Raw genomic sequence first — 12739 nt, 5'->3', positions numbered from 1 at the left:
ATATCTGCCACAGCGGAGCGTGGAAAAATATCCGACATCCCACTTCCCACTAATATTATAAATGCGAAAGTTTGTTAGTTTATTTGTTTGTTTGTTTGTTACTTCATCACGTCTAAAGCTCTGCACCGATTTAGATGAAATTCGGTATACAGATAGTTTGAGTCCCGGAGAAAGATATAGGATAGTCTTTATCCCGGAAAAATAGTTCCCGCGGGATAGCGATAAAAAGGATTCTGCGCGGACGAAGTCGCGGGTAACGGCTAGTACTCTAATAAATAAAAGTACCTGGGCAACCGAGTTTGCTCGGGCTAAAACTTGATAACAAGCGTTTTCCCAGAGATAAGACCAAGCTTAATCGATTTGTCATCCCCGAAAACCCCTACATACCAAAATCTATCATCGAAATCGTTGGAGACGTTTCCGTGATCCGAAATGTACAATATTTATTTCGGGATCTCGGTTATATTCTATATATATACAAGAAAGTAAAGATCGTTTGAAGGTATTAGATAAATAGCTGACCCTAGAAATAGTCTTCTCAGATATTTATGCACGCTCTGTTGTTTCGGATGTTGGTAGCGGTGACTGTACAGTGTGGCCAGCACAATTTTTGACAATGACCTAGTTATTCGTTCCTATTTTAAAATGTAATTGTACTTTACAGATTCTTCGAAATATTTGAAAAATACGAGGGTTTCAAGCGCGGGCACGTCAAGTTGAAGAAGCCCAAGCAATTGCAAGAGATCTTGGACATTGCGCGGGCGCTGCTAGCCGACATCCACACGCGGCACGCCGACCCCGAAATAGAGGAGAAACAGGGCAAGCTGGAGCAACTCAAGAGTGTGCTTGAGATGTGAGTATATAGGAAATGGACGAATGTGTGTGGAGCATGAAAATAATTTTAACAAAAAAAACGACTTCAGTGATCTTCCTTGTTGAGGTTAAAATTTCAAATTTCAATGGAAATAAATGTATAGAAATTTGAGTGATGGTAATGTTTCTAATATTGGTGAAGTATCACTTTACGAATACGTACCTCTTAAAAGAGAAAGAGGTAATTTTGAAGGATAGTGAACTATAAAAGGAATTCACTGAAAATATGTAATATAGAAAAAAAATAGTACCTATTATTTACTACACCAATAAACTATTTTTCAATTATATTCTCTTTTATAAACCAGTTGTAGTCATATAATATCCATGTTATGTATATCGTTCGACATGATTTAGACGTAAATTGCATACGTCATCCGCCCATTGATTATCAGCCATAGGATGTCCTACTTACGTTTTGGACATACATAAGCCTCCCCCGTACCTCAGCTCAGAACACACTGCTAGAAACTTTTCATCACACTTGCTCGTAAACAGTGTCGTAACATGCAGGCTACCTTGGTTGCAACCCCCCAAATAAAACCCTCGACCTTAATGTCGAGTACTGCCTTTTCGCAACGTAACGTTTGGCAACCTGTTTCATTTCGCAAACTCTAAAACTGTAAATATTTTAGGATTTATTTCTGGGCCATCGTGTAGAGCAAGAGCGCAATCAGCGGTGTCGGCAATTTTTGAAAAAATATTAGTTTTTCTTTTACAAATATACAATTTTACTCCTAAATGTGATGAAAAACATTGTATGTCGCACGGGCGGTACTAGAATTACGAACATCGACTCATTAAAGCCCTCAGACTTCGACTTCGGGCTTCGAATAGACTCTCGTTCGTAATTCCTTATTTACCGCCCTTGAGACACAATGTACTATATTGCCATTAGTCACTATAAGCATCTTACAAAACATCATTTAACATTACTGCAGTATATAAAATACATGTATGTAAAATTTCAGGTATGGCCACTTCTCAGGCATAAATCGCAAGGTGCAGATGAAATACCAGCCCCGCGGGCGGCCGCGTGGCTCGAGTTCCGACGACGGTAACGCGCCTCCGCCGCACGGTCTGCCTCGCATTATTACACCGCTTCTTATTGGCCCGTCGTTCGTGCGTGACGTGACGTGAGCAAAATCCTGCGCGCTGATTAGTCAACATTGCCACGTACTCTATCATAGCCAATGGCATATTAATTAAAATGTTTCGTCACAAGTTGGTCTAATGATTTTATGAGGGCTGCGGAAAATTTTACAGTGTTTGAGAGAGCATTGAAGAAGGTTTGTGCTCAACTTTCGATTCCTCGGTAAGATGGAATCTGATTGGTGGATTTTGGTCGCATTCACGTCACGTAGCTAATTATTTATTATTTTTGAGACATCTAAGAATGTTAATACACCTACGCGTTGTTTATCTACCACATATATAGGATAGCTGTTAGCTTAAGATTGGTTTTTGGAATCTTTTTGTATTTTTTTTAATTTCAATTCCAAATTTTTACTTTTACGGTCATCCCGTAAAACCTAAATTGAAAATACAAACTGAAATATAGATGCACAGGAAAACCAGAAAAATAAGACCAGCACTGGGAGAGAGGGAGGAGATCAGCAGCAGCAGTGGTGTAGCGGTATAGCACACGGCACGGAATGCCGAGGACCTGGGTTCGATTCCCAGTGCTGGTCTTGTTTTTCTGGTTTTCCTGTGCATCTATATTTCAGTTTGTATTTTCAATTTAGCTGTTAGCTATTTATTACGATACCAATATTAGACTGTGATCGATTAGAGATCGCGTAGGTATATTGACACCTAGAACGACTGGTTTTGTTGTTTTGTTTTGCTTTTGGTTCTGAAATAGAAAATACTAGCACTAAGCAAACAACTATAAATGCCAGCGGTCACGTTTTTTTCGGCAACATATGTTGAAGGCTGTGTCATTTCGGGTCCTAATACTGCATCTCTAAATATCGGGTTGAATAAAGATCTGTTTTTAGTTATCTATAACCCTTGCAGTAACTTATTTACACTTTTATTCATAAGAAGATGCTGATCTCTTAAAAAAAATGTCTTTGTTTGACATAGGCAAATGTCAGTGACCCTCAGTGTTTGTAAATAAATGCAAAAATCACGTTTTTTTTTGTAAGCACAAATTTCAAAGCAACTACGCAATATTGCAACACTTTTAATTTGAAGCATAATTTGCGCTTTGGCTATTGTAATGAAACTTGAGTTTCCGGCAGCGCATAGTAAAACTAATTAATATTTCAAGTCTGTAGGAAAGTTAAGCCGCACTCACATTTATCTGTTCTCTCTCTCTCTGCTTGTGATGCGATACAACACAAGCCGTCACACACAACACACTGCATCAGATAAATGTGAACGCAACCATATAAAATGTATGAAACCGATACCGTTCCGATGCGTCACGACAAATACACATAACGACATAACACGACAAATAAATGTGAAGGCGGTTTTAGTAACTCATATCGATTTAGTTTAAATACCTGGTCGACTGAGCTTTGCTCGCGCTAAAACTCGATAATAAGCTTTTTCCCAGAGATAAGACCAAGGTACATCGATTTGTCATCTCCGAAAACAACCACCTGCCAAATTCCATCGAAATGGTTGGAGCTTCCGAGATTGAAAATGAAAATATTTGTGTGAAACACTTTATGAATGGCCGCTACCGCCGATTTTGCTGGAACCTAAATCAAAAATTCGATTGAACTGGCCCCACTACAAAGCGCACAATTCGGACTTCGTATCTCGCTGTCCGGCAGACGCTTATATTATTAATACGTGGACGGCACCAAACGAACTTCGATTTTCGAATTTCATAGTAGCTCCCCTGCTAGTATCAACCAACTAAATCTCCGGGTACTACAGTAGAGGGCGCCGGGGAGCCGTCGCTAGTGCTGATACTGAAGTGGGGCGGCGAGCTGACCCCGGCCGGCCGCATCCAGGCCGAGGAGCTGGGCAGAATGTTCCGCTGCATGTACCCCGGGGGGCAGGGACGCCACATCCCTGGTTAGTGAACAGTCACCAGTGTCGCTACGCTTAATCACTGTTTGTAAATAAACATCTTATCATCTGACGCTAACTTTAGGTTTTCAAATCCCAATTGTTTTACTGTAAAAATTAGCAACGGCGAAATCCCTCTTATTCCCTATATCCTAGAAATATTTAGAAATCTCTTCTTAATACACGTTCATGGACCTCAAGGAAAATTTCTGACAAATTTCAAATATTTTTTCAATAGATTAGGCTGTGCATTATCTGTGTCAGTTAAGTAGTATAAAAAATCATCCTGTCTTAGAATTTGATAAATACTAAAAACATTTTTTAGCTATTATAACTATCTAGTTTGCACTTTTGCTGCACGATAAACTCGACTGTGCTTTCTTTTTAAATATTTTAAAATACTAGAACGGAGAAGACCGGTCGTGGTTCTTTTTTTTTAAATCGGGCGTCTTTTTGGCCATCCTATACCTACCAGTAATTTAATTTGATCCTTTTGGTCGTGACACGGAACACCAATAATTCATGTTCCGAATTCAAGTCAAATTTCTACCCTCTGTGAAAATCTCTCGGAGAAAAGTCTTTTCTCCTTATTGGCGAACCAAAATCGTCAGATTTCGAATAAATTAGATTTAAAAAAAAAACCAGCTCTACGAAGATTGTGTCAATCATTACATTCTACATTCATTTACAAGCCCAAAAATCAACCTAAAAAAAACTAGAAAATACCATTGCTAAGGGCGAGTTTCACCACTTGTCGACTAACTTTAAGTGACGGATATCAGTGATGCCATCTGTTTGTTTTGTCCAAATATAAAAAAGACGGCATTACTTTTATCTGACACTTAAAGTTAGTCGACAGATGGTGAAACAGGCCCTAAATATCCACTGTTCCTTGCAAGGCGAAGGTGGCACTCAGGGGCTGGGTCTACTCCGCCTTCACTCCACGTTCCGCCACGACCTCAAAATATACGCGTCGGACGAGGGACGCGTCCAGATGACCGCAGCGGCCTTCGCCAAAGGCCTGCTGGCTCTGGAAGGGGAACTCACGCCGATACTAGTGCAGATGGTCAAGTCCGCTAACACCAATGGGCTGCTGGATAACGACTGTGATTCCTCGAAGGTGCAGAACATGTGAGTTTTTTGTTATAAAATGTAAAATGAATACATTTATGTAAATTATAATGTAATGATGTATTGAATGAATAAATAAACTAAACTAAACGAATAAACACTAAATTTGCCTGTCTGAGATTTGAACCATAGACCTCCAGCTTGCTAGTCCAACAGTCATACCGCTAAAGCATCACACTGATGTCAAAGCTATCGAAATTACCGATGGCCGATCTTATGGCGCATGAGATATGAGGGATGATAAGATTCAACCTCAAGAAAAACGCGCAAAAACTGGTGTTGAACACGTGTTTTTCCGCAAGATAAGACCAAGATCAATAGCAAGGGTGAAAGCCATAAAAAAAAGCAGCTGAACCGTAGAGATTCTCAAAAAGTTGCCAAATGTAAAGCAACAAAATCAGTCTTAAGTCTTTGACTTAACTTGCTTGACCGATCATTCCTGTACGTCAAAACCCAAACTCGAATGAATTCACCAATTCCAATAAATACATATAATTCATACTTTTCTCATTCTCCATATCAACTTGCTCCCCCCCCCCCCCGGGCCATGGCTGGCGACGCCCTTGTTGATTAGAATGATATTTCTCTTTGGACAGTTAAAAGTTGTTACAAGACGAATTATCCAGACATATTGAGAAACAATGTACCGAGCACTAACCACACTCCTTCCAGGGCTAAGGCGCGTCTCCACGAAGCCATGCAAGTGGACCGCGAGTTCACAGAAGAAGATCGCGCCCGCATCAACCCGTGCGACTCGCTCAGTATCGCGGCGGCCATGGACTTTGTCAAGAACCCGGTGCGGTGCTGCGCGCACGTGCATACGCTTATACAGCAACTCGTGCATATCGTGCTTGTGAAGAAAGACGACCCTAAGACTAAAGGTAAGGATTAAATCGGCAAAAAAGCCAGTTTTGGCAAATTTACCTAAAAACTATTATAGCTGATCCTGTGTTGCCTAAATCCCAGTGTTTTCTGCAACCAGCTATCCCCATAGTATTGTCAGGTCAAAAAAAAAACTAAGAGCAACGCGCGATGGCGCGCAAATTTTTAACCAATGGCTGCTCTACGGTTTACTCGCACAAACGCACTGCCATATAATTAGCTAAAATGTTTTCGCGCCTTAGAAAATGCTTGCTGTGCAAATAGATAGTTTTAGCTTATATTTCAGTCATCATCATCATATCAGCCGTAGGACGTCCACTGTTGGGCTTAGGCCTCCCCCATGGACCTCCAGTTGCTTCGGTTGGAAGCGGCCTGCATCCACACTCGCGGCTTTAACCAGAGGGCCAGCTGTGTAACGTTTTTGACACACGCGATCACAATCAAGTGCGAAAACTGTCATTTTATTGTGTTTGCGAGCGTCAGAAACGTTACGCAATAGACCCTCAGGTCATCCGTCCATCTGGTTGGCGGACGTCCGACGCTGCGCTTACCGGTCCGCGGTCACCTAACCTATATTTGTGGTACTATAATTACATTGTTACCATCCAGATACTATCCTCTATCACGGCGAGACGTGGGAGCTGATGGGTCGGCGATGGGGCAAGATAGAAAAGGACTTCTGCACAAAGAACCATAACTATGACATCTCCAAGATCCCAGACATCTACGACTGCATCAAATACGACTTGCAGCATAACCAGCACGCGCTGCAGTTTGACTTGGCCGAAGAGCTGTATATGTATGCCAAGTATTTGGCTGATATTGTTATACCACAGGTGAGCTATTGTAGCAGTTTAAGTTTTGTGTGAGTGCGCTTTCGAATCTGGGGGATTTTTACAAGCTTTTATTTAGTTTCACCAGTCCCGTTGTCTGTCTGTCTATAATCAAATCTTGCAAGTTAAATTCGACCAACTTCCAGTAGTTGGATTGACTTGAAATTTAGTATGCTTATGTAAATTGCGTCACAATACAATAATCTGGTAGCAACATCCTGGTAGTCCAGCCAGGATTGTTTCCGCAGGACGGAACTCTTCAACGGTTAATGGCATCGACTTGAAATTTGGTATGTAATTATGTAGTTTGGATGACAATACAAGTACAGTCAACAAAAAGTACCTACAGCCAGCAAAAAAAGCTTGTATACAATTACATCACTCAATTATTAATTTAAAAAATGTGAATGTGAGAAGAGTACAGTAGTAGAAAATTGCAATTTTGGCTCTTAGCTATGTTTGATAAAATTCGGTTCCGCTGTTTTTGAGATATTGAACTTTGAAATGACAAATAGAATAGAATAGAATATTTATTATATCAGATAACAATTATCCATTTCAATATGTTAATAAAAAAAACCGAGTTCGTTAAAAAAACCGGCCAAGTGCGAGTCGGACTCGCACACATGAAGAGTTCCGTACTATCTATACAACATTCATTATACTTTGGCAAAAAATGGCAAAAAAACACGTTTGCTGTATGGGAGCTCCCTTAAATATTTATTTTATTCTGTTTTTAGTATTTATTTATTTAAGAACACATACATTAATCAGTATACAAGTAAACCAAAAACAATATAAAGACCTCGAGGTTCATAAATATTTAGTATTTGTTGTTATAGCGGCCACAGTTATACATAATCTGTGAAAATGTCAGTTGTCTAACTGTCACGGTTCATGAGATACAGCCTGGTGACAGACAGACGGGCGGACGGACGGACAGCGAAGTCTTAGCAATGGTTTCCATTTTTACCCTTTGGGTATGGAACCCATAAAAAATTAAAATTAACAATGTCGGGGGCTTTCCACTTTTCTAACTTGGTTAAGTCACTAGAATATTGGATTTCAAACAATATTTATTTTTTATTTAGGAATACGGTCTGACAATGCAAGAGAAGCTGACGATCGGACAAGGCATCTGCACGCCGCTGCTCAAAAAAATACGCGCCGACCTGCAGAGAAACATCGAGGAGTCCGGCGAAGAGACCGTCAATAGACTCAACCCAAGGTACTAAATGAACTAAAAACGTTTACCTTTCTCACCCGCGACCTTAGGATAGCAACTTCTATGCAACACATGTGTTCCTGCAACAAATCACACAAAAACATTTTTCTCTGAGGATGAATTCTGGTTGAGTTCGGAACGGGTCAGTGTAGTATGGTGGTGGGTGATGATAATTGGATTTGTATGTTCTTACTGTGGAGGTAACAGGAGCTGCATGAATACACGTTTAAACGCTGACCAGAATTTTAAAAAACCTCGCCATATTGCGGAAAACCAATAGAACTAATTTCTTGCACTGGTAACAATAAATTCAAAGTCATCTGTCTATTGCTGTCAAAGTTTAACGATGTTTGCGTGTCGTATTTTAAAGTGTTATTTTGTGTTTTTGTGCGTTAAAATGCCGAAGATTATCCATAGCCTTGGAAGGAAGACAATTCACAATGTATAAAAGTATTTGTCATAGAAAAAGTATGAAGGATTAGAAAATATTCCTTTAAATAACATCACCGACACCGTTGTCAATATGACTGGTAGGTACCAACCGTATAGTAAGTGTAAAGAATGTTGCAATATAAAACGTAGGGTGACCTATCGTTTCGCCGAGTTTCATTACGCAGATTTTCGTTTCGCAGACAACTATTGGCAGATTTTTCTTTTGGCCGAGCAACGTTTGGTATAATTTCGTTACGCCTATTATTCGTTTCGCCGAGTAGTCGGTAGGAAGAATAGCGATAAGCAGATTTACGTTTAGTAGATTGTTGGTTTCGTAATTGTTTCAGTAAACCGAACAACTGTTCGTCGAGATACGATAAGCAGAGTTATCACATGGCATTCATATTGTTAAGTAGATTTTAATGTTCAGTCTATTTTTGTTATGTAATCTGCGTACCTAGATAAAATCGGTCAAACGACAGGTAGGATTTTACTGAGTTGACTATATAAATATACTAGCTGTTATCAAAATGCGTTAGCGAGGAGGAGTGTTAGGTAGAATTGCGACCAACAACGCACGAGCCGAGCGAGCGAAGCGAGCGTGCCGCGGCAGCGGCCGGCGAAGTGCCAGAACCGAACTGCTAGCATCGCGACTTGGTTTGTTGTATAGACTCCAATATAAAATAAATACAAATGATGGTCAAAAATACGTTTATTACTTGCGTTATACCTACTTTTAAAACTTATGAGGGTACATAAGAAAATCATATAGAATGCGCGGTCAGCACGGCGTGTAAAAATGCCAATAAGGCCATAGTGTAATCCACACATATTCGCGGTATTGAATGCCATTCCCCAACCGAAACGAAAAGATGCGAAAAGCTGATATGCGCACAGAAAAGAAAGGTTGTTCGAGCAAATGTGCAAAATGTGTAGTGATTAATAGGCTTAACGAATTTCTGTGAATAGTTGTTCGGCTTACTGACTCATATGCCAAGTAAACAGTTTGCTAAAGGTTGAGTTACGAAACGTTAGTCTGCGAAACAATACGTCTGCGTACAAATTCATCAGCGTACCGTTACTCGGCGAAACGTTGTCTGCCAATCAATAATCTGCCTAAAAATAGTCGGCGAATCATTAGGTAACCAAAACGTAGAAATGCTACCCTCGCGTCAGGTTTTTTATATTCCTGGTCAGCAAAGTAATTGTTTTTAGCTTATTGATATGGACCTCCGCAAAGTAAATGGAATCTCCCAAAATGATACCGTGTATTTTTGATTGAAGAAAGATTGAATTTGAGTTTGAAGGAGTAATAAACACACACACATATTCATAACCTTTCACATTTCGTCACTACTTTGAAAATCTTGTATTTAAAATCAATGTCAAGAAAATTGAACCTTGACATAATGATCATAAGGTTCACTCAAAAAAAGTTATCTATTTTGAGGTACGAGTTTATTTTTAAGTAGTGACGATTTATAATATTAGTAAGATGTTTTGCAGATAAAGTACATTATTTATGTAATAACTGAAGTGTTATTGGTCGTGCCAGGTACAGTCACGGCGTGTCGTCGCCGGGGCGGCACGTGCGCACGCGCCTGTACTTCACGAGCGAAAGCCACGTGCACTCGCTGCTGACTGTACTGCGGTGCGGCTCGCTACTCGACGTACGTATTGTCTTGTGTGCTTAGTGCTTACCTTATATATGTATTCTAGGTTACTGTGATGTTTATGCGATTTCAAAGAGGAGGAGGTTGTATTTGTATTTTTATTCTTTTTTTTTTTTAACTGAACTGCGATTGACCTCTATCACCTGATAGTAGTGCAGACGAGGCCGACGATGTAACTGAATGGTACAGTAACAATCTATTTGAGCTTGAAAAAAAAATGTTTTTATCCGGATAAAACCCCCGAAAGTGATACCTACACTATTTTTCACGTTAATTTTACCTATAACGTGGGACTTCCAGAAGAACGTATATTTTAAGGGCTAAAAGCCCTAATGAACGTAAATTAGCATTTCTAGTAAAAAAAAAACATTTTTTTTTCATACAAATTAATTCGGCACGCAATGTATTGGTAACAAAGCTAACAACTGACACTAACATTTGCTGCCTCTCTGAAACGTCAAATAAATGTTTGATAAAATATTAGTTTTTCTTTTACAAATATACAATTTCACTCGCAAATGTGATGAAAAACATTGTATGTCGCACGGGCGGTACTAGAATTACGAACATCGACTCATTAAAGCCCTTCATTTATTTATTAAAGCTCTTCGACTTCGGGCTTCTAATAGACTCTCGTTCGTAATTCCTTATTTACCGCCCTTAAGACACAATGTACTATAAACAAATTTTCACGACAATTTTACCTACATTGCCAGCGGCATGGAACTATAGTCACCGGTTCGTTATGAATAAGTTTTCGACAAGTGACGTCGTGTAAGAATCGTCATAAAAATGTAACGCAATTTATCGTCAAGTGACAGCCCCAAGACGGCCTTACTGGCATTTTGTCACTGCTTTCAAAAAGCTCATATCTCAAATCAATACGTCATGAATATGTTCCTCAGAAAAGATATCGATTTTGAGGTACCTACGAGTTTTTTTAAAAGTAGTGACAGTATAAGACATGATGGATGACACATCATAGTAAATATAATTTCTCAGGTGGTGAAAGACGAGCAATGGCGGCGTGCGATGGAATATGTATCCATGGTGTCTGAACTTAACTACATGTCCCAAATCGTCGTCATGTTGTACGAGGATCCTACTAAGGATCCCTGCTCCGAGGAGAGGTAACGTAATACGACGATATCAAATTAAATAAGACGAAACGTGTACGCACGTCTATCCACGCACGTCCCACCTAAAGTTGCTAACAGGTATAGTGCATTGCATAATATATTTCCATCGGGAGGGAAAACTCGTATCTCAATCGAAATACGACAGAACCCGAAGTGTCAATCAATTATTGTATTAAATGAGTGACATTTTCATATCCATTAATATGTAACTTTATTAGTTAATGATTTTATGTCCAAACGGCTGAACGATGGGTAGTGAAGCTAATTGAGATTGAGCACGATAAATATGAACTTTTCCGATACAAAACCATTAGGGTGAAGCCTGACGAGCGTAATTTTTTGACGTGTTAGTCGCGTCGTTTCGGTCGCGTAATTTCTGTTGTTTCTGGTTTTATACAAAAGTCCAATTTTTGCTCCACGGCGACTCAAAATGAGTTGTACACATTGTGTAAAACCAAATTACGGGACCGAAAATACGCGGATCACAACTCAGAAAATTACCCTCCTGACTGCAGATTCCACGTGGAGCTCCACTTCAGCCCGGGCGTGAACTGCTGCGTGCAGAAGAATCTGCCGCCCGGCCCTGGCTTCCGGCCGCACAGCCGGAACCACTCCACCACCAACAACTCGGTGAGGTCCCGGCACGATAAATATGGTAGCATTGTAAATTTGGGTGCCCAAAATGACAGAAAATCTGTTTAGCGATAAATACTGCCGTCAAAATGCGAAAGGGCACATCCAACATTTTGTTAAACTCGAGTAAATAAATGTTGAAAGATTTTTTGTTTTTTCATAACAAAATAATAAAGTAAAAATAGTCTTGCAACGTAGGCATAACTAAAAAATGGACCTTTTAATTTTAACATTTGAAACAAGTGGATACAATGTTAGGAAAAATAGGCATATTTTCTGTTATTTATGCAAATGCTTTCCATTTTAATATTCAACATCATTTAACATTAAAAATTAATAAAAATGTTTTTAATATCACTGAAATGAACCTTTAACTAAGCATTTTAACCATAGCCAAATATGCCTCTTTGCTTTAATAAATCTAGTAGTAAATCTATCTCAGGCATTTGTGCCCTTTGAACTAACGGTATCTCCGACAGTATTTCTACAAGAAATGTACAAAAAAATCAGACAGATGCGCCTTTTTTTCCTGATTATGAATATGTATTTAACTCAATTTCACAAAAAATGTTAGTTGTGCCCCTTTTCGTTATGACGGCAGAATATATTTTTAAGACAACACTAACAATCTGTTTCACTCCTTCTTTGTTAAATTCCTGTAATGAGACACATATATATGATGCCGTCTCTCTTTAGTCGAATGAAATAAACAGAGATGGTATAATAAGCAGAGGGTGAAACAAGGATAACAATGAATTTTATCCATTACATTGCAAAAAAGAAACAATACATGTTTGTTTTACAGCAGAGTTCGTCAGAAGACGTCAAATGCATTGAAGAGGAAGTCGAGGACGATCAGATGGCCAGCCAGGAAACTTTGCAGCCGGT

General features: G+C 39.4%; 1 protein-coding gene across 10 annotated transcripts in view; it reads left to right on the top strand.

The window, feature by feature from the left end:
* Window positions 1-12739, top strand: part of l(1)G0196 (inositol hexakisphosphate and diphosphoinositol-pentakisphosphate kinase) — a 39862-nt gene that overhangs the window by 10726 nt on the left and 16397 nt on the right. For 3 of the 10 annotated variants that reach the window (XM_074087597.1, XM_074087599.1, XM_074087596.1), the window contains exons 9-19: window positions 665-853; window positions 1845-1951; window positions 3769-3909; window positions 4803-5034; window positions 5707-5915; window positions 6526-6752; window positions 7841-7977; window positions 9962-10076; window positions 11082-11209; window positions 11734-11848; window positions 12657-12737. In XM_074087597.1, the coding sequence (XP_073943698.1) occupies window positions 665-853; window positions 1845-1951; window positions 3769-3909; window positions 4803-5034; window positions 5707-5915; window positions 6526-6752; window positions 7841-7977; window positions 9962-10076; window positions 11082-11209; window positions 11734-11848; window positions 12657-12737 (1681 nt within the window). The remainder of the gene's footprint in view (window positions 1-664; window positions 854-1844; window positions 1952-3768; window positions 3910-4802; window positions 5035-5706; window positions 5916-6525; window positions 6753-7840; window positions 7978-9961; window positions 10077-11081; window positions 11210-11733; window positions 11849-12656; window positions 12738-12739) is intronic. The other 7 variants (XM_074087604.1, XM_074087601.1, XM_074087605.1 and 4 more) reach the window with 4 other exon arrangements.

Source organism: Choristoneura fumiferana, chromosome 5 (genome assembly GCF_025370935.1).
Source record: "Choristoneura fumiferana chromosome 5, NRCan_CFum_1, whole genome shotgun sequence".
Lineage (NCBI taxonomy): Eukaryota > Metazoa > Arthropoda > Insecta > Lepidoptera > Tortricidae > Choristoneura > Choristoneura fumiferana.
Note: the sequence above shows the minus strand (reverse complement) of the source record. Positions and strands in the feature narration are given on the sequence as shown.